The sequence below is a fragment of the Delphinapterus leucas genome, chromosome 2 (assembly GCF_059928025.1).
Source record: "Delphinapterus leucas isolate spDelLeu-1000000601 "Yukka" chromosome 2, BTC_Dleu_Yukka2, whole genome shotgun sequence".
NCBI classification, from domain to species: domain Eukaryota; kingdom Metazoa; phylum Chordata; class Mammalia; order Artiodactyla; family Monodontidae; genus Delphinapterus; species Delphinapterus leucas.
Genome location: NC_143130.1, coordinates 52,609,754 through 52,632,226, shown reverse-complemented (window position 1 = coordinate 52,632,226; position 22,473 = coordinate 52,609,754). Strand labels below are relative to the sequence as shown.

The 22,473-nt window shown below is 43.6% G+C and overlaps 1 protein-coding gene across 4 annotated transcripts in view; it reads right to left on the bottom strand.

Moving 5' to 3' along the window:
• The window catches only part of PGPEP1L (pyroglutamyl-peptidase I like), a 52,582-nt gene extending 30,337 nt beyond the window's left edge, over window positions 1–22,245 (bottom strand). For 2 of the 4 annotated variants that reach the window (XM_089906881.1, XM_089906880.1), the window contains exon 1: window positions 1,408–10,059. Coding sequence is in view for 2 of the 4 variants with exons in the window: in XM_089906880.1 (XP_089763006.1) it covers window positions 1,408–1,413 (6 nt within the window). In the remaining 2 variants the exon portion in view is untranslated. Of the gene's footprint in view, window positions 1–1,407; window positions 10,060–14,661; window positions 14,715–21,827 lie in introns of those variants that run through there. The other 2 variants (XM_089906883.1, XM_089906882.1) reach the window with 2 other exon arrangements.
• Window positions 22,246–22,473: the final 228 nt, after the last annotated feature.

Below are 22,473 nucleotides of genomic sequence, written 5' to 3'. Positions count from 1 at the left end.
TAAGAGGAATTATGTGCTCTCTCTCTCTCTCTCTCTCTCTCTCTCTCTCTCTCTTCTTGATCCTCTGGCTAGAGGTTTATCAATTTTATTGATTTTCTCAAAGAACCAGCTCTTGGTTTCTTTGATTCTCATTATTATCTTTCTGTTCTCTAGTTCATTGATTTCTGCTTTGATCTTTATTATTTCATTTTTTCTCCTTGGTTTGGATTTAATTTGCTCTTTTTCTAGTTTCTTAAGGTAGAAACTGAGTTCACTGACTTGGGACCTTTGTTCTTTTCTAATATTGTCATTCAGTGCTACAAATGTCCCCCTGAGTTCTGCATTAGCAAAATATGCCACAAATTTTAATATGTTGTGTTTTCACTTTCACTTATTTCAAAAGACTTTATAATATTGCTTCTGATTTTTTCTTTGATCCATTGCTTATTTAGAAGGGTATTAATTAATTTCCAAATATATGCAGAATTTTCAGATATCTTTCTGTAGCTGATTTCTAATTTAAATCCACTGCAGTGAGAGAACATACTTTGTATATCTTGAATTCTTTTGAATTTATTCAGACTTGTCGTATGACTCAGGATATGGTCTATCTTGGTAAATGTTCTACATGCACTTAAAAGAGTCGTATTCTGCTTGGGGTGGAGAGTTCTGTAATGTCAATTAGGTCAAGTTGGTTGATTGTTTAAGTCTTCTGTATCTTTGCTGATTTTCTATCTACGTGTTCTATCCATTCTTGAAAGGGGAATATTAAAATCTCTATAACTGTGGAATAATAGGACTTACAGTTCTATTTATTTTTGCTTTGGGTATTTTGGAGGCACTGTTATTAGTGGCATAAACGTTTAGGGTTGGGTTTCCCTGGTAGCGCAGTGGTTAAGAATCCACCTGCCAATGCAGGGGACACGGGTTCGAGCTCTGGTCCGGGAAGATCCCACATGCCGTGGAGCAACTAAGCCCATGAGCCACAACTACTGAGCCCTTGTGGCACAACTACTGAAGCCCACGCACCTAGAGACTGTGCTCCGCAACAAGAGAAGCTACCGCAATGAGAAGCCCGTGCACTGCAACGAAGAGTAGACCCTGCTTGCCGCAACTAGAGAAAGCCCACGTGCGGCAATGAAGACCCAATGCAGCCAAAAATAAATAAATAAATAGATACAACAACAACAAAAAAGTTTAGGGCTATGTTGTCTTGATTAACTGGCTGCTTACTATGTAATTGTCTCCAAATCATGAGCTCTTAGAACATAGTTACCAAGACGGATAAAGGATAGGAATGATCTTACAATGGGCAAAAGAGAGGATGACCCCAGCCAGGATGCTGCCTGAGGACTGCTATCCCGAACGCATCTTACGGCTCCCCAGCCATATCCCCATCTCTGGGGAACCCAGGGCCTGAAATCTCACCTCCATAGATGCTTTGGGTTCAACAGGTCCTGTCTAGATATTTTTGCAAATGCCTGCGAGAGAGGAAACACTGCATCAGCACATCTTCCTGCCCAGAGAGAAGGTGCAGCTTGTGAGGGGGGTGGGACCCAAAGCTGGGAGAGTCAGGAGCATCCCAGAGAAGTGTAACCTTACCAAGGCTGGTCGGGGGTGCAGCGTGATTACCTGTGCTTAGATGTTAGTTCAGAGGCCTGGGACCCATCAGTGGTGTCTCAAATTGGCTCACAACCTTCAGGCCCACCAGGACCTCCATGGGTTTTGGAATCCCAGGTGTAGCATCCCTAATGTAATGCCAACGTTTTTTCAAAATGTGAAACGTGCTTCTAATGTGGATATGAGGATGAAGATGAGAAAAACCATTGCTAATAGCCTCTTTCGTTTGTTTGTTTCTCCAAAAGCTCTGTCCCTCCCCAGAGGAGCTAAGGGTTGTCTTTGAGTCCCAGTTCAAGCTGACATTCTGATGCCTGATCTCCAGGGTCACACTTGTTTGTGTACTTTTCTCTGGTGTTAGACTGTGTGTGTTGCCGGATATATTTTCATCATATTTATGGCAACACATATACAAACCTAAAGCCCTCAAGATTCTGGTGTGGATTCCACAGAGCAAGATAAATAGGCCAGAGTGTTTCCTATGCTGACAGGGTGTGTAATCCAGAAAAGACATGATGTATTTCATCAAATCTGAGCCCAGAGAGTGAACGCAAAGCATTATTGTATAAACCACCAAGAAAGCAAAAGCTCTGCTCAACTGTAACAAAGTGTAAGAGAGAATTGACTGTAAGATTCGTCTGATTTCAGGATGCCAAAATGTTGTTTAAAAAACTGGAAGTGGGGCTTCCCTGGTGGCGCAGTGGTTGAGAGTCCGCCTGCCGATGTAGGGGACACGGGTTTGTGCCCTGGTCCGGGAAGATCCCACGTGTCGCGGAGCGGCTGGGCCCGTGAGCCATGGCCGCTGAGCCTGTGCGTCCGGAAAAAAATAGAAATGGCTCTTTGCATCAATGAAATATGATAAGTGATGTGATAAGGACAGGGGTACAAGCAGTTTTTTTTTTTTTGACTACACTGGGTCTTCGTTGCTGTGCGCGGGCTTTCTCTAGTTGTGGCAAATGGGGACTACTCTTCGTTGCGGTGCACAGGCTTCTCATTGCAGTGGCTTCTCTCGTTATGGAGCGTGGGCTCTAGGTACGTGGGCTTCAGGAGTTACAGCACACGGGCTCAGTAGTTGTGGCACGTGGGCTCTAGAGTGCAGGCTCAGTAGTTGTAGTGCACAGGCTTAGTTGCTCCGTGGTATGTGGGATCTTCCCAGGCCAGAGATTGGAAGCCATCTCCCCTGCATTGGCAGGCAGATTCTTAACCACTGTGCCACCAGGGAAGTCCCAAGCAGATTTATATATAAAAGGAATGCAGTTAATTTAAAAAAGTGTCCACCTTAGTCTAACTTTCAATGGTGGAAAATGAAATGTGGGATCTTGTGTTTCCCTTGGAAGAGGTGTGTTAGTAAGCAGGGATAGTATAGGAGGTGGGAAAGGTTTCAGGAGAAGATGGACTTTGATAAGGAAGCAAGCCATAACCCAAAGTATAAAATAATTATCCATGAGTCCATACTGACATAAAGAAATGATTACATAAATACATCAACAGGTGAGGCAGGAAGAGCCAAATCTTCCATGCAGACACATCCCAAACAATTTATGGAGACACTCTGTCCTCAAGGGGACATAATTCCTCACTCCTTGAGTGTGAGCGGCACCCAGTGATCTCCTTCCAAAGAGTGAAGTATAAAGAGGGGGAGAAAGCAACTTTACAGTGAGACACTGGGAAGGACTCCCTCAGCCAGGTGATCAAGGTCAATGTCAATGGTGATCAGTCACATCAACAGTATGTGCCCCTGATATTATGGGATAAGAATGGTACTTGACCTCTGTTCTTCCTCCCCAAGCCTACTTGTCTAATCATGAGAAAAGCATCAGACAGATCCCAGCTGAAGGACAGTCTATAAAATACCGGACCAGTACTCCTCAAAACTGTCAAAGCCACCAAAAACAAGGAAACTCTAAGAAACTGTCAAAGACCAGAGGAGCCTAAGGACACATGAGGAATAAGTGTAATGTGTCATCCTGGAGAGGACCCTGGGACAGGAAAAGGATGCTGGGTGAAAACTAAGGAAATCGGAATAAACTATGGACTTCAGTTAATAATAATATATTAATACTGGTTCATTCATTGTGACAAATGTACCATACTAATGTATGATGTGTAAGATGTTAATGATAGGGGAAACTGGTGGTGGGGCAGTGTGTATATGGGAACGCTCTGTACTATCTTCACAACTTTTCTGTACATCTCAATGTATTTTTAAATAAAAACATAATTTAAAACGAACACAGGGCTTCCCTGGTGGCGCAGTGGTTGAGAGTCCGCCTGCCGATGCAGGCGACACGGGTTCGTGTCCCGGTCCGGGAAGATCCCACATGCCGCGGAGCGGCTGCGCCCGTGAGCCATGGCCGCTGAGCCCGCGCGTCCGGAGTCTGTGCTCCACAACGGGAGAGGCCACAAAAGTGAGAGGCCCGCGTACCGCAAAAAACAAACAAACAAACAAACAAACACACAGAACACCAGTCAGAGAGTCTGCTCTACTTTGGCACCAGGAGGGAATTGAGGACTCCACGTTTGCTGGGGTCGGGGTGGGGGTAGGGGGACCCCCAGTAAGACCCTGGAAAGGTGCTGGTGTCATTTTAAAAGATCTTACTCTGCTTTTTCTGATTTGTCGTCCTGTCAATGTGGGGACGGATTTAGGGTGTAATGAGAAGTAAACATTTGACTCACTTGTCTGTAAATGGCAGTTTTTCCTCCAGATAAGCAGACTAAATGCATTTGCCTGAGTGCTTAATAAAAGCACAGTTTACAGGGAGGCTGTGAAGCTACAGCAGACACTCCTCATGAGCACGGACTGGGAGGGGCTTCCTCCACCGAGGTGTGGGTTTCCTCTTCATCCTCGCGGCGGGGGGCCCTGCGGCCAGGCTGCTTGTGTGGGCTCCCACTGCTATGGGAGCAAGCCTTCTGCCCAGGGCCAGGCTCTTCATCATGGGCTCACATATTCTCCATATCCTTGTGCCATTTCAAAATGAGGATACAAGGACAGTCTTACTTCAGGCTGTACAGGGGCCAGCACGAACTGGGGACAGTAATATGGCTACTTCTCTTCCAACCCATAAGATGGGTTCACACTACACAGTCACCGGATTAAAGAAATAAGGTGTAAGAAATCATGAAAAAGGGTTCAAGTGAGTTGGGGTTATACAGCCTTCGAGGTCAAATTCCACACAACCCATCCAAGTGGTTGCCCCGGAAATGATTGGCACTGAGCTGGTTGCTATCACAGGTGAGGTCCCTGCACATTACAGGGAGATGTTGGGGTCTCCTTGTATCCTCATGCTGGTGACTTTTATCCCAGATCTTCCTGTATTAATCAAGAAAACAAAACAAACCCCACTGCGGGCCAGATTGAAAAAATGTTCAAAACTGTCTGTCATACATATGGTCCGTTTTCCCCTAGGTTGGAAAAAGTTTTATCAGGGGATTTTAGGAAAGAAAATAAAGCAGAATCAAAAGAAACAATTTACTTCTACTTGGAAAGGCAAGCAGTTACCTGTCTGTCCCTGAGTGTAGTCTGCACAACTCATCCTTCATTCTAAAGCATTCTTCAGCTTGGTGCTTCTTTTTCTCTTCTGATTCACTGCCTTTTGTTCTTTATTATGCTTTTTTTTTTAATTTTTAAATTTTTATTTATTTATTTATTTAAAAATTTTTGTTTTTATTATGCTTTTTTAAAGCAACATGTAAGAAAGGCACAAAGCCACCTCATCTCTGGAGTATAGAGAAGCTATTCTGCATATCAAGTTGATCAAATCTGGCAAGAGCTCTGATCTCTTGGCCCCCCAGCCTGGGTTTATTTTAAGTGCAGTTATATAATATCCTAGCCCAACTGACCCAGGGTGTGTTTTACAAAACCCTTGTTTTATTTGCTGCCTTTCCAGGCTCAGGCACTTCTAAAAGAGTTCAGGACATAATTTCTTTTGAAAGAATATGAGGTGGTACTGGCTCCAAAATGAAAGCGTTCAGAAACCAGGAGATAATGCTCAGCCATTGCATCAGTCAGGGGATGAGGCTTACGACTGGGGAGGGCAGGGTGCCCAGCACAGGCCAGCCTAGTGTTAAAGTCTTTGGTACATGCTGTTGATAAATAGCGTTAAGTCACCCTTCTGGGAGTTTATAGGAGATGCCTTTGTTCATTGGGAACTTTTAGCATTTATATTATTTTTCTGTATTTTCCTTCTTTTAAAACAATCTCCCATTTAAGAGCAACCCAACAAAAATGCATTCAAGTTATTATTTAGAGGTGAAATAATCTCAGAGGTGAAATGCTGTTGAGTGTAGAACTGCACTCTTTTCCCTCTCTATCATTTCATACATCCCCACTTACAATGCCTGGCATGGAGCAGGTACTCATGAGACGTTGGTATTCACAAGGTTGACTTCCAGTGGGAGGATGCAGGAGGATAGAAAAGAATGACAATCATTCACGTATCCAGTCAACACATAGCCACTGGAAGGCTTGCTTCAGGCCAGGCCCTCTGTGGGGATGGGGGTATGTTGATGCTGGTCCCCACAGACAGTGTGCTGCTTATACTGACTCTGGGAGGTGTGTGCCCTCTTGTGCATTATTTAGTCCATCTAAGCCTGTTTCTATATCTGTATAATGGGTCCAATGTATATATCTGAACTAGCTTGGACCTTTGTCTTAATACCTAACTTAGATGATTAGCCTTACAACGGATGCTCTGTTGGCCATATGCTGGCACTTTCAGTGGATACTCCCAAGGAGGTCCCAAACCAGAATCAGAAGGTCTAACACTGAGCGGAGTCTACACACACATTAGTGGAGGTCACTGAATAACCGTAGATGGTGCAGGAAGAGAGCCTGGTCTGAGGACTGAGAGTGAAGTAGCCTTTAAAGAGACTGCCAGTGCCTCTGCCCTGGAGCACAACACCAGAAAGAAGGAGAAAGAAGAAGCTAGAGATGGATAGCAGGGACCCGGGGAGAAGGCAAATGGGTGGCAGAGGGCACTGAAGCTGGGCTTGGGTTTGCTTCCTCATCAGCTGGTAAGAAGGTTTCTGTTCTGGTCACATTGTGAGCAAGAAGACCAAGCAGCAGATCATCTTGTCTGTGTCTCAGGCACTGGCGGGAGAGCTTCAAAGACGGTAAAGATGAACTCGTGACAGAAAGCCAGCCATGATGACGTGGATGTAGGGCTGAGGCATTTGGGTGAATAGCCTCACTTTGCTCACCCCTGGGTCACTGGGTAGTGGGTCTTGATATTTCTTGAGTTCTAGGAAGTTTAAAAGCCATTCTTTTTTTTTTTTTTTTTTTTTGGCCATGCCACACGGCTTGCAGGATCTGTTTCCCAACCAGGGATTGAACCTGGGCCCCGGCAGTGAAAGCACCGAGTCCTAACCACTGGACAGCCAGGGAATTCCCTAAAAGCCATTCTTGTGCTGGAAGAGGTCCTCTTCTTCTGAACCAAGTGTTAATTTCCCCCAGGGGAAGAGTGAGGCAAGTGGGCTGAACCTGGACTTCACTCAGCAGGACCACCTGAGACTGGAATCTAGGCATGGCCATTTCCTGGCACATGTCCCCAGGCCAGATAGCCAACCTCTGAGCACCCATTTCCTCACCTGCAAAATGGGAATAACAGTATCAACCTCTTTGGACTGTAGGAAGAATTCAGCAAGCCATTCTGCATGAAGTGTCTGGAGCACCCAGCGCATGGTGGTTTAGAGAATTTATTCCCTCTTGCCTTTATCCTGTCCTTCACTGCTGCTTCCAGATGGCCTTCCCAGTGACCTCCCAGGGGTGCAGCTTTTTCTCACTTTGTTTTAGGTTCCTTTCTTTCATACGTTCTCCAGAATGAAATTAATCTTTTCCTCTTCAGAGTCTCATAATGTAGCATTTCTCAGAATCTGCTCTGGGTTATAATTATCTTATTCATGAGCCATCTCCTCTCCCTACACAGGAACCCCTCTAGGGAACTGTGATATGAGAAAGAGTATATCTGGTCTTTGTCTCCAGTTCCAGGCAGAGAGCTTCAAAATTCTTGGAATTTCCGGAGCAACAGGAGTATCTTTGTTATGCTGCTGGGGTGCCTCATGGTGGTTCCTTGATAGCTGCAGGATGGGACCTGGTCACCAGAAAAGCCAGCCACATGACTAGAGGGTGGGGACTTTCAGCTGCCTGACCTTCAGGGAGGGGAAGTAGACTGGAGACTGAGTTCAATCACATGGCCAGTGATTTAACCAACCTTGCCTACACAATGAAGCACCAATAAAACTCTGCATGTGGAGGTTCCATGGTGCTTCCTGGTTGATGAATGCATTGATGTGCCAGAAGGGTGATGCGCCCTGACTCTGTGGGGAGAGGGCATGAAACTTCTGCATTTGGGACCCATCCAGAATTCAACCCATATGTATCCTTTATTTTAAAAAATTGTAAGTTTAGTGCTTTTCTGAGCTCTGTGTGTCATTCTAGCAAATTATCAAAACTGTGGGGGTCATGAAAATTCCTGAATTTTCCCAAAGCACAGGTGACCTGAGGACCCCTGAAATGCAGCTGGTGTCTGAAGCGGGGGCAGTCTTGTGGAGAACTTTGCCCTTAATCTGTGAAATTTGTGTGTACTCCAGGGGGTTAGTGTCAGAATTGTACTGCAGTACACCTGGCTGGGGTGGAATAGGAACAGGAAGAGATTCATGTGTTAGTAGACTGTCTTCCAAATCAGGAACTGAATAAATATAGGTTGAACTAAGAAGAGTTGACTTAATATTTTATATCCATATCAACATTGTTATTTCTTTGGCCTTCCTCTGATTTGGGGCAACCCCTAATATTGGGGTCTTGGTGGCAGATAGAGCCTGGCTCCCCCCACAAATGCTGAAAAGGTCAGTCTCACTGTGGCCAGGCCAGGATCAACCAATCAGGCGCACTCATCTTTGACTCTGAATCACAAGCAAATCTCTCTGATAGAAGAAACATCCATCTTTCCAGGGTAACAATAATGCCACTGGGAGTATGCAGCAGCCAGTGCCATTGGGACAAGCTACAATAACTAGTATTCAGCTGGACAGCAACAGTGTATTCATCTACCTTGTTTCCTATGGGGTGATTTTTTGGTCCCTTTGATTAAAGTTTTGTTCATTTTTTTCTTATTCTGTTTTGTTTCCCTGCTCTCTTGGAAACCATGTACTCTATTTCTACTCTTTCATAGTTACTCTTGAAATTTTGCCACACATATATAATTGGGATTTATCCCAGGGATGGAAGGATTTTTTCAATATCCGCAAATCAATCAGTGTGATTCACCACATTAACAAACTGAAGAATAAAAACCATATGATCATCTCAATAGATGCAGAAAAAGCTTTTGATAAAATTCAACATCCATTTATGATAAAACTCTCCAGAATGTGGGTGTAGAGGGAACATACCTCAGCATAATAAAGGCCATACGTGACAAACCCACAGCAAACATCATACTCAATGGTGCAAATCTAAAAGCATTCCCTCTAAGATCAGGAACAAGATAAGGATGCCCCTCTTTCCCACTTTTATTCAATATTGTTTTGGAATTCCCAGCCACAGCAATCAGAGAAGAAAAACAAATAAAAAGAATCCAAACTGGAAAGGAAGAAGTGAAACTTCACTGTTTGCAATGACTATACATTGAAAATCCTAAAGATACCACCAGAAAACTACTAGAGCTCATCAATGAACTCAGTAAAGTTGCAGGATACAAAATTAATATACAGAAATCCGTTGCATTTCTATACACTAACAAGGAAACATCAGAAAGAGAAATTAAGGAAACAATTCCATTTACCATTTCATCAAAAAGAATAAAATATCTAGGAATAAACCTACCTAAGGAAACAAAACCTGTACTCAGAAAACTATAAGACACTGATGAAAGAAATGGAAGATGACACAAACAGATGGACAGATATAACATGTTCTTGAATTGGAAGAAACAATATTGTTAAAATGACCATACTACCCAAGGCAATCTAGATTCAATGCAATCCCTATCAAATTACCAATGGTATTCTTCACAGAACTAGAACCAAAAAATTTTTAAAAATTTGTATGGAAACAAAAAAGACCCTGAATAGCCAAAACAATCTTGAGAAAGAAGAATGGAGCTGGAAGAATCATATTCTCTGACTTCACACTACTATAAAGCTACATTAATCAAAACTGTATGGTACTGGCACAAAAACAGACACATAGATCAATGGAACAGGATAGAAAGCCCAGAAATAAACCCCTGCACTTATGGTCAATTAATCTACAACAAAGGAGGCAAAAATATACAATGGAGAAAAGACAGTCTCTTCAATAAGTGGTGCTGGGAAAACCTGACAGCTCCATGTAAAATAATGAAATTAAAACATTCTCCTGGGACTTCCCTGGTGGTCCAGGGGTTAAGACTCCATGCTTCCACTGTAGGGGGCGTGGGTTTGATCTCTGGCTGGGGAAGTTCCACATGCTGCCTGTGTGGTGTGGCTGAAAAAACAAAGAAAAGAAAAAAAGAACATTCTCTAATACCATATAAAAAAATAAACTGAAAATGCATTAAAGACCATAAAAGACCAGACACTATAAAATTGTAAGACCAGATACGATAAAACTCCTAGAGGAAAACATAGGCAGATTGTTCTCTGACATAAATTGTAGCAATATATTTTTTGAATCCATCTCCTAATGTTAATAAAAGCAAAAAGAAACAAATGGCTAATTAAACTTAAAAGCTTTTGCACAGAAAAGGAAACCATAAACAAAATGAAAAGACAACCTACAGACTAGAGGAAAATATTTGCAAATGATGCAACCCACAGGGATTAATTTCCAAAATATACAAACAGCTCATACAGCTCAATATCAAAAAAACAAACAACCCAATCAAAAAATGGGCAGAAGACCTAAATAGACATTTCTCCAAAGAAGACATACAAATGCCCAACAGGAACGTGAAAAGATGCTCAACATCACTAATTATTAGAGAAACGTAGATCAAAACTAAAATGAGGTACCACTTCACACCAGTCAGAATGGCCATCATCAGAAAGTCTACAAATAATAAATGCTGGGGAGGGTGTAGAGAAAGGGAAGCTTCTTACACTGTTGGTGGGAATAAATTGGTGCAGTCACTATGGAGGGCAGTACAGAGGTTTCTTAAAAAACTAAAAATAGAGTTACCATATAAGCCAGCAATCCCACTCCTGGACCTATATCCAGAAGAGACGAAAGCTCTAATTCAAAAAGATACATGCACTCTAACGTTCATAGCAGCACTATTCACAATTGCCAAGACATGGAAACAACATAAGTGTCCACCAACAGATGAATGGTTAAAGAAGATATGGTACATATACACAATGGAATATTACTCAGCCATAAAAAGAATAAAATAATGCCATTTGCAGGAACACGGATGGACCTAGAGATTATCATACTAAGTGAAGTAAGTCAGACAGAGAAAGACAAATATCATATGATATCACTTATATGTGGAATCTAAAAAAATGATACAAATGAACTTATTTATAAAATAGAAATGGACTCATAGACATAGAAAACAAATTTACAGTTACTAAAGGGGAAAGGTGGGGAGGGATAAGTTAGGAGTTTGGGATTAAGATACACATCACTATATATATAAAATATATAAACAACAATGGCCTACTGTATATAGCAAAGGGAACTATATTCAATACCTTGTAATAACCTATAATGGAAAAGAATCTGAAAAAGAATATATATATATATATTCAGCTATATATATACATATATACAATTGAATCACTTTGCTGTACACCTGAAACTAATACAACGTTGTAAATCAACTATACTTCAATTAATATATATATTATATATAAATATAAATATATATAATTTAACAAAGTCTGAATTTGATATCAGGATGCCTGTCTATACAAGGGCCTTAGAAGACTTAAACTTCAATCACTCGTCTTAACTTCTATGCCTTCATTGTCCTATATTTTAGTTCAATCCTTTATTTTTAAACTTACAATTAGCCATTTATTATTATTATCATTATTAATAAATAATGCTAGTTTAGATTTTACCTTTGGGCTCACAATTCCTCTTTGCATCTCACACCATCTTTCTGGGATAATTTTCCTTCCTTCTGAATGATATCCTTTACATGTTCCTTTAGGGTTGTGCCTGCTGGTAGTAAACTCTTGATGCTTGCTTTAATGAAAATGTCTTCATTTCATCCTTGTTCTGAAAAATAATTTTGCTCGGTATGCAATTTCAGGTTGACAATATTTTTCCAGCATTTTGATGATGTTACTCCACTGTTTTCTAGCTTTTATTGTTGTTTTTGAAAAGTTTACTCTCAGTCTAATTGTATTGTCTTTTGTAGGTGACCTGTCTTTTTCCCTGACTACTTTCAAATCTCCTTGTCTTTGGTTTTCTGCAGTTTTACTATGATGTGTATATGTATTGATTTTATTTGTTTTTGCTTGGTATATTTTATACTTCTTATCTCTGTGGATTTATGTCTTTCATCCAATTCTGCAATAGTCTCAACCATTACCTCTTTGGCTAGTGCTTTATTTCATTCATTCTCTCCTTATGGAACTCCAAATAAACATATGTTCAAATATCTCATTTTATTATCCATATTTCTTAATTTTTTTTCATTTCATTGTCCATCTCTTTATGCTGCCCTTTAAACAATATCATCAGAGCTATCTTCTAGTTCATTAATTTTTCTTATCTGTTTCTAAACTGCCATTTACATGTATTTCACATACCATACAATTTACCCATTTAAAGTCTATAATTCATTGCCTTCTAGTATATTCACAGAGTTGTGCAACCATCACCACAGTCAATTTTAGAACCTTTTCATCAACCTTAAAAAAAACCCATACCCGTTAACAGTCACTCCCTATTTCCCCCAATCCCCCACTCACCTGCCCTAGGCAACCACTAATCTACTTTATGTCTCAATAGATTTGCTTCATCTGGACATTCATCTAAATGTAATCATATAATATGTGGTCTTTGGTGAGTGGCATCTTTCACTTAGCATAATTCTAAACTGTCTTTTAAGTCATCTGTTAAATTCTTCACTTCAACAATTGTGTTTTAAATTTCTATAAGCTCTATTGCTCCCTTTTTCAATTTGCCTAATCTTTTGATAGTTTTTGTGATTTTATCATTACTTCTTCAAGCATTCCATATATAATTATGTTATTTTCTGATAATATCTAGCAGAATGATTTAGAACAAGTTTTTGAGGTTCTAAATCTGCTTCTGCTCATTCTTACTGAGGGTAGTTTGTTTCTTTGAATATTTGGTGATCTTTGATTGGAAATAAATGTTTAGTTTATCTTAGTTTGTGGAAAATCTAAGGTTTTAAATCCTCAAGAGAAATTGCATATGCTTTGCTGGGAGTCAGGGGTGCTAGAGACCACAGGATCTCCTTTCAAGGGTCTGGCTTACAGTAAGAGCCTTGGTTTCATTCTATCCCCTTTGCTAAAAACAATGTTGATAATGGCACGTGCCCCCCTGCCTTTTGTGTGTTAGGGTGGGGGTGCTGACCTTCACCCCTTCAGGCTGCAGCCCTGGGTATGTGTGATGTATTTCTGTGCATGGCATGACGTATATGGGCTTTCCTTTACTACTACCTGTCCAGCAATGCACAGAAGTTCTATCTTATCTAGTTTATCTACAGGGGAAGGGATGCTCAGAGCACCTAGTTTGCCATTCTACTACCTCTTCCTGGAAACCCCCGGCCTGCTGTTTCTGCCCTTCTGCCCTGATTCTCCAGCTTTATTGTGAATCTTGAGTCTACAAAATAATCCCCTCCCTCATTCCATTTCCTGTGTGGATCTCCAAAGTCCAATTCTATTTGCCCACAACTGAGAAAACTGACTGGTAGAATAGCTTCTTAGTAATAAGAATGAAATTTGTGAGAACCAGCAGTTGCCCTGCCATGCTCTGAGGGCTTTATGTGTGTTAATTCCTGTAGTCATCACAACCTTCCCATTTTACAGATAAGAAAACTGAGGCACAAAAAGAAGGACTCAGGGCCCATTTGGGATTCAGCAGAAAAAGTCCTGTTTTTCGAGGAACTGGCTACAAACACCCAGGAACTCATAAAGCCCTGACCTGGCCTTTCTGGCATGTTGTGTGCAGCAGTGAGTCTTGGCAGTGAGTCTGGGGTTCTCTGAGTTTTTTTGCGGGTTGAAAAAAACCCAAGTTCTAACTCAAGAGTGGAGAGTTTCCTTGACCGCGTCTGTGTGGACAGGCTAAAAAATGAATGCTACAGTGGCTGCAAACGCACGATTCAAGTGGTTTTGCTGCATTTTCAGCTTGACTGGGTAACTCTGAGAACAGACTCAAGATCCTACCTTTGGCTTGATCCAACAGAAGCATGAAATTGATGGTCAAGTGTGAATAAGTAGCCAGCTGTGCTCTGAGCCTCTAAATGACACCGTGTAGGGACTGGTAGGAGTGGGGCAATTGCTTCAGGGAGGAGAGCTCTGTTCTACGGATGAGACCCCTCTTCACGCCCTGTCTGAGGACATGCTCTCTCCTGGCTGCTTTCTTAAAAATGAAGCCATGTTGTTTATAATTATAACCATGTATTAAGCTCTTACCCTGTGCCAGGCACTATGCTTTAAAAAAGCTGCTTTTACAGACTTACTTGCTTCACACACCTACCTCTTTTACTCCTCAGAACGACCCTGTAACATCAGCACTATTATTCGCCCGTGTCATGAATGAGAACACCAGGGCTGGGGGCAGTGACTTTCCCGACACTCCACAGCCAGAAGGGGTTCTCAGCTCTCAGGGCAGCAGAGCCTTCCTGGGCCACTCCCCATCCTTCCCAGGGGTGTCCCTCCAGCCTGTTTTCTTTACCACTGAGCCAGATGGGCCCCCTATGGGCAGGTGAGTCACAACCCAAGGACAAAAAGCTAGCTCGTGTCCCCGCGCACCCAGTGTGTGTTTTCTCCCCTCCCGTGTGGATCTGGTCACCAAGGAGCCTACGTGCTGGATTTTCTCAGAACCACAGAAGGAACCAGCTGGATCGTGCGCTCCTGGGTCTGGGCTTAGAGGGTTTTTACCTTTACTGCTTCCCAGCTGGAATTCACCAGGTGCTGCCGGAAGGGCCCGAAACCTGAAACCAAAGAAAGCCTGGTTTCCTCAGGCCATGCCTTGGGCCGCGGTGTCTCTGCTTCTGTGCTGCTCCCCGCACCTCCTTGGGGACCTCTTGTGATTCCCTGGGCCATCAAGGACTCCACACACCCCCTTTCTTGTGGAGGCTTGCAACCTTGCCCGTCTGGAAGCATTTTCCAAGTCCTCTTGTGTGAGGCATTGTAGGGGGGCCCTAAAGGAATGTGGGGCTGATCCACCACCAAGTAGGAGGGCTCGAGAAGGTGTGAGCACACATGTCCAGTTAAAATGCATGCTGTGTTGAGGGACCAGAAACACACCCATGTGAATATGCCCAGTTGTCTGTTAACAAAGGTGCAAAAGCAATTCAATGGAGAGGGACAGCCTTTTAACAAATGGGGCTGGATAAATCAGACACCTATAGGCAAAAAAAATGGATCCCTCAGCCTGCACCGTATACAAAAATTAATTCAAAATTGATCATGGACTTAAATGTAAAAACTAAACTTATAAAACTTTTTGGGGAAAAAAAAGGGAGAAAATCTTGGGACCTAGTGTTAGGCAAAGAGTCCATAGACTTGACACCAAGTGCGTGATCCATAAAAGTAAAAACTGATAAAGTGGACCTCATCAAAATGAAACCCTTTTGTTCTGCAAAAGACCCTGCTGAGAGGATGAAAAGATACTCTGCAGACAGTTGTAAATCACATATCTGACAAAGGCACTGTATGTAAATCGTATAAGAAAACTCTCAAAACTCAACTTTAAAAGACAGTCTAGGGACTTTTCTGGTGGCGCAGTGGTTAAGAATCCACCTGCCAATGCAGGAGACACGGGTTCGAGCCCTGGTCCGGGAAGATCCCACATGTCACAGAGCAATTAAGCCCATGAGCCACAACTACTGAGCCTGCACTCTAGAGCCCACGAGCCACAACTACTGAGCCTGCATGCCACAACTACTCAAGCCTGCGCGCCTAGAGCCTGTGCTCTGCAACAAGAGAAGCCACTGCAGTGAGAAGCCTGTGCACCACAACGAAGAGTAGCCCCCGCTTGCCACAACTAGAGAAAGCCTGCATGCAGCAATAAAGACCCAACGCAGCCAAAAATAAAAAATTATTTAATTAAAAAGAAAAAAAAAGACAGTCCAGTTAGAAAACGGGCAAAAGGCATGAAGAAACATTTCACTGAAGAGGATATACAGGTGGCAAATAAGCACATGAAAAACTTTTCAACATCATTAGCCATCAGAGAAATGCAAATTAAAATCACAATGAGGGCTTCCCTGGTGGTGCAGTGGTTGAGAGTCTGCCTGCCAATGCAGGGGACATGGGTTCGAGCCTTGGTCTGGGAGGATCCCACATGCCACAGGGCAACTGGGCCCGTGAGCCACAACTATTGAGCCTGCGCGTCTGGAGCCTGTGCTCTGCAACGAGAGGCCGCGATAGTGAGAGGTCCGCGCACAGCGATGAAGGGTGGCCCCCGCTCGCCGCAACTCGAGAAAGCTCTTGCCAGAAACGAAGACCCAACACAGCCAAAAATAAATTAATTAATTTTAAAAAAAAGCCATAAAATCACAATGAGATGTCACTACACTTCTCTCAGGGTGGCTAAAATAGAAATACTGGTAACACCCAAAGCTGACAAGGATGAAGAGGAACTAGGTCACACATACATTGTTGGTAGGAATGTAATGGTACTGCCACTCTGGGAAATGGTTTGACAGTTTTTTTTAAAATTGAAAGTGGACTTCCAAGCACTTGCAGTGCTGGACATTTACCCCAGAGAAATGAAAACTTATTTTCACACAGAAACTTGTACACAAATGTTCACTGCAGCTTTATTTGTAATAGCTCATAGCTAGAAACCAACTCAATATCCTTCAATGAGCGAAAGGTTAAATAAACTGTGGTTCATCTAGATCACAGAATACTACTCAGCTGTGAAAAGAAAAAAGTAGAAACAACCCAAGTGTCCATCAACTGATGAATAAACAAAATATGGTATTACCCATACAGTGGCATATTATTTGGCAATAAAAAGAAGTGTTATGTTACAACATGGATGAACCTTGAAAACACGCTCAGTGAACGAGGCCAGTCACAAAACTGTATGATTGATTCCATTTATGTCAAATGTCCAGAAGTGGCAACCTATAAGGACAGAAAGTAGATTAGTGGTTGCCTAGAGCTTGACTCTGTGTGTGTGTGTGTGTGTGTGTGTGTGTGTGTGCGCGCGTAGTGGGGGAGTGGGGATGAGGATTAGGGAGTCGAGTTTCTTTTTGGGGTAATGAAAATATTCTCAATTGACTGTGTTGAGAAACGCATAACTCTGTGACTACTAAAAGCCATTGAACTGTATGCTTTAAATGAGTGAATTGTATAGCATGAGAATTATATCTCAATAAAGCTGTTAAAAAATTGCTTTAAAAGTGAAGGAGGGCTTCCCTGGTGGCGCAGTGGTTGAGAGTCCGCCTGCCGATGCAGGGGACACGGGTTCGTGCCCCCGTCCGGGAAGATCCCACGTGCCGCGGAGCGGCTGGGCCCGTGAGCCATGGCCGCTGAGCCTGTGCATCCGGAGCCTGTGCTCCGCAACAGGAGAGGCCACAACAGTGAGAGGCCCGCGTACCACAAAAAAAAAAAAAAAAAAATGAAGGAATTATTGGTATAAACAACTTGGAAGAAGCTCAAGGGAATTATGCGGAGTGAAAAAAAGCCAACCTCAAAAGGATACATACTGCATGATTCCATTTACATTGGGCTGGCCAAGAAGTTCATTCGGGTTTTTCCATAAGCTCTTATGGGAAAACCTGAACGGATTTTTTGGCCAACCCAATACAATATTTGTAAATTATAATTTACATCTATAAACATAATTATAGAGATGAAGAACAGATTAATGGTTACCAGGAGTTAGAGATGGGGGAAAAGGGTAGGTGTGGCTATAAAGGAGTAGTTCGAAGGAGCCTTGTGATGTTGGTACAGTTATTTATCTTGACGGTGGTGGTTACACAAAGCTACACACGTGATAATACCACATAGAGTTATGCATGCATGTGCACACACACACACACACATACATACTGAGTTATACCAATATCAGTATCTTAGCTTTGATATTGAAGATGTTAACATTGGAGGAGGCTGGGTGAAAGATGCAGAGGACCAGTGTATACATTTTCTTTGCAAATTCTTGTGAATCTATAATTATTTCAAAATTAAAAGTTTAAAAAAGTGTGAGATTTGGTCCAGCATTTCTCAAATGCTAATACACATGTATATCTTATTAAAATGTAGAATCTGATTGGGCAGGTCTGGGGTGATGCTGGAGATTCTGAATTCCTAACAAGCTCCCCAGTGGTACTGATGCTACTGGCCCTTGGACCACACTTGGAATAGCAAGGCTTTGAACAACAACTAGGATCAGAATACAGAGGGGGGAGAGAAGATGGGTGGAGGTGGTTAGGGAAGTCTCCTGGAGGAGGTGGCGGTGACCCAGGACTTCATGGGGGAGGAGGAGGCAGAGAGGTTGGAGGGGCTGAGCCTGGGCAAGGTGAGACCCAGGAGAGGCCTCACTCTGGGAAGGAGCTTCTGGATGAGGTGTGTGGACGGAAGGGCTTGTTCCTAGAACTGGGAACACTTATTTACACTGTGTACTATTATGTAATTTAATTGCAATGAAGATTTCTAATAAAACGCAGTTAAACAGAATTTTGCTTTGGGGAGGATAGCAAACCTCCTCTGAGACTAGCTTAGGAAATGTGTCCTGCTGCCTGGGGAGAAGGACACCGTCACCCTCTCAGTGTTGCAGCTGCTTACTTTTACAGCACCCACACCATGCAGTGACCCCGCCAAAGCTCAGGCCGTGGTGCAACAGCAGCCAAGAGTGGTCAGAGACCTCAGTGTCTGGGTTCAGGCTTCTGTTGTTGCATCTCAGCCCCACCACTTAGCAGCTGGGTGACGTTGAGCAAGTTACTTAGCTTCAGTGCCTTGATTTTCTCATCTGTAAAATGCACACTAATTATAATAATCTAAAAGGGTTGTTGTGCAGATTAAATGAATAAAACGGAGCATTTGCAATACTGCCTCAAACACAGGAAGCAGTGTCAGCGTTCTCCTTCATAGTTGTTATAGTTACATACCTCCTGGGACCTCTGGACAGATTAAACAATGCCATGTACAGCACATATTGTTTCCAGAAGCTGGTAGATGCTAAACAAATGCTAAATCCTTTTATACTGTCTCTCTGGGCAGCGTGGGATGGGCTACAGCTAGACCCTCACTCTGCCCTGATTCTCTCTGATCATTTGATGCCACCATTTCTCAGCCCCAAACCCCCTGCCTGGGCACCGTGCCTATCAGTCAGGGGCCCAGTCCTTACTTTTCCATGTTGAGATTTCATGTGTACTTTAGGCCTCTATTTCTCTCTCCAGAAATTGAGAGGTCTATACTGGTATGTATGTGTGTGTATATATATATCTGCATATATATAGAAAGAGATTTATTATAAGGTATTGGCTCATGTGATTATGAGCCACAGGCTGGAGACCCAGGAAAGCCAGTGGAGTAAATTCCAGTCCAAGGCTGAAGGCCCGAGACCCAGGAGCACCAGTTTGGGGGCAGAAGAAGACTAATGTGCCAGATCATGCCTTCAGACAGAGAATTCAACCCTCCTCTGCTTTTTTATTCTATTCAGACCCTATTCAGACCCTTAATGGATTAGATGAGGCCCACCCACACTGGAGAGGGCACTGCTTTACTGAGCCCACCGATTCAAATGCTAAAGCTCTTCCAAAAACACCATCACAGACACATCCAGATAACGTTTAACCAGATATCTGGGCACTCCGTGGCCCAGTCAAGTTGACACATGAAATTAACCATCACAAGCCCTTTAGGATGGTGTGCCCAGGAGGAGGGACCAGGACCCTGGGGGCCCCTTGCTTCATCTCTCCTTCAGTGTGGCCCATGCGCAGAGCTCAACAGTTCCTGCCTGGCCCCTGTAGGGGAGGTCAGCCGCTGTCAAGTGGGCCTGTGACTGGTGGGCTCCCTTCAGGGTGGGCACTGGGCTGCAGCTAGAGGTGACTTTCTCCAACTCAGCTTTACCTGGAACCCAGCTGACATTTTGAGTTCCATCTATCTGATTCCCGTGATGTATTTCTCAAATCATCAGATTCTGAGATGGGGAGGAGCTACGATTAAATACCTACCTCTGAAACCTCACCTCCACCCCAAATCCCAGACCTCAGGTCTTTAGAGCAGGAGTCAGTTCTGGAGAGGGCTGTGCCTCTGAAATTCTGGAACCTCTGGGTCTAGAGCACCAGCAAGTTTGACTCACAAAGGGTGAAACTTTCTCAGGGAATAGAAAAGTTTGCGACACGATGTCCCAGGAAGCTAGTGGTGTTTTCTGACTTTGACTGAATCTTATAGAATAAATAAGGCTGGAGTTGCCGAGCAAAAAAGAAAAAGAAAAAAACGAAAATACTGAGATTAAGGAAAAATCACTGAGAAATCAGGTACCTCCTGGGATGACTGTAGGAATACTAAAAATGCAGTGACACCAGAAAAAATCACATGCTGCTTTAGAATCATACTCAGATCAGTGTATGCAGATCATTTCTTATCTGTTTTCAATTAGGCAAAACAACTCAGCAAATGAAGGTTTGAAGCTCTTGTTTTGCAGGGTCAAATCTTACACTTTAAACTTGGCAGGCCCTCGAGTGGAACTTGTGAAAAGGGGCTGGAGAAATCTCTTGGAATCAAGAGAGGCCCTCTGGAGGGAGGCAGGTTTTCTCACTCTCCCATCGTCATCGTTTGGTGCCAGTCCAAATGTCTTGATCTTAAGGCAGTTTGTCAGAGCCCTTGTTCCCCCACCATCTGTCTACGTGCCAATTGTCTTGGTGAGATTTACACGTGAAGCAAAACCAATTAAACGAAAAGACTGCCCTTAGCAGCTCAGAGCATTTTTAATGAAGGAAGGCCACACTCTGGAAGCCAGTGAGCATTCCCAAATCGCAGCTGATTATCAGGTACTTCATCAAACAATCCAGAGTTTGCCAGCAAACCACAAGTTGACAGGACAGAGGCAGGGGTTGATGTGAGTCTAAGCCTTGCCCTGGTGCTTCAATATTCATATTTCATTTGTGACAAGTGTCACATTTATCAGGGGTACAGTTTCCTTAGGAATTCAAGGGTAATCTGAACCAATCTCTAATACCCAAAATAACACAAATGAGAACAAGGGAGATAAAAGGTTTTCGAAAGAACTTTCTTTTTCTCAGAAGGTTAACAGGAGTTTGATTATAGTCTGAAAATATTAAGATAGGTAACTTTCAATTTTCCACACACACAGGAACCCTTCTCGCTTCAATGTTTCCTTCATCCAACACAATTCAAAAAACTTAAAATATGCCAAATGTGTCTGACTAAAAATAAAGAGCTTTGTGAAGAAATCAAGCCCTCCAGGGACCAGCTGTGACAACGACTGGGGGTGTCTGGGGTTGATTTTGAATGTGCCGGCGAAAGGCAGGAGTGGGTGGCTACCATTCCTTCTGAGTTGACCTTCTGGGGTTCAAAGTCTCTAACTGGTGGCTCTCAGAGGGTGCTTAGAGTTCCCTGGGTGGCTAAAAGCCCTCTAGTTTTGTAGGGGAGCTATGTGCGCCTGTCGAGGTGGGCACTGTAGATGGACTGTCTCAGCCTTATTAGGCTCTGTTCTTTCTGAGTCCCCTGCTCCCCCTTCCTTGCTATGCAGCTGTACCCCAGTGGATGCCACATGGGCCCCAGACTCGGACAGACGGCGCCAGCCTCTGCCTCCCCCCTGATGGGCTGAAGGACAAGGTCTGAGCCTAAGCCACATGTGGGCACCTACTGTGTATGCCACTCAAGGGTTATTTGAAGTGAATGACAGGACAGAAACAGAAAAGCCTCTCTGTCCCCTGTTTTTTTTTTTTTTTTTTTTAATAGGGCATAGCAGGAAGTTAGCTCCATCTGGAATTATTGGAACCACCAGTTGCCACTCTTTTTTCCCCATGAGGGAACTTTATGACCAGGATCAGGCAAGTGCGCATTCCATGGTCAGGCTAAAAGCAGCAGCAAGTGGGAAAGCAGAAAAGTCGTCTTACCAGTCACCATCACGCAGCTGGACTGGGAATCCATGAAACCGGAGTTGGGGGGGCGCTTCTGCGCCTGCGCGGGTCAGAGGCCCGGCCCTGGGCGCTCCGAGCGCCGCGCGCCCCTCCCGGCTGGTCGCGGGCCTCTCGCTGGGGTGGGGACCAACCACCCCGCCCCGCAGCGTTTTGGGGGCCCTGAAAGACTGAAGACTCTGGGGTGGGGCGGGTGGAGGGTGTAAGACAACCCCCCTCCGAAAGCAGAAATAGCCAGCTCAGGACGCACAGGCTGCGGCAACAGAAAAGTAGTAGGTCGGAGCGCCATCAGGGTCTTTCTGGCCACTTGGGGGCGGGGTCATTTTGTTGGTCGGTGTGTTCGAACGTGAGCCACGAGTCTGGCGACCAACTGTCTCAGTTTGCCTGGGACTTGGATAGGACGGGGGCTAAAAGGTGCTGAAACCCGTACAGCCCCAGTGAGTCAGGATGGTGGGGACCTTACAAGTTGTTTTGTTTAGACCTTGGCTTGATGAAATTTGGTAGCTCTTGAAACCGATTTTGCAAAATATGTTTTAAAAAAAAAGGAAAAAGAAACCAAAACCACAGATGAAGCTTATAGTTAAAAGTGATGGTTGAAAGCTCCTGCGGCCGGTAAGCTGTGGCT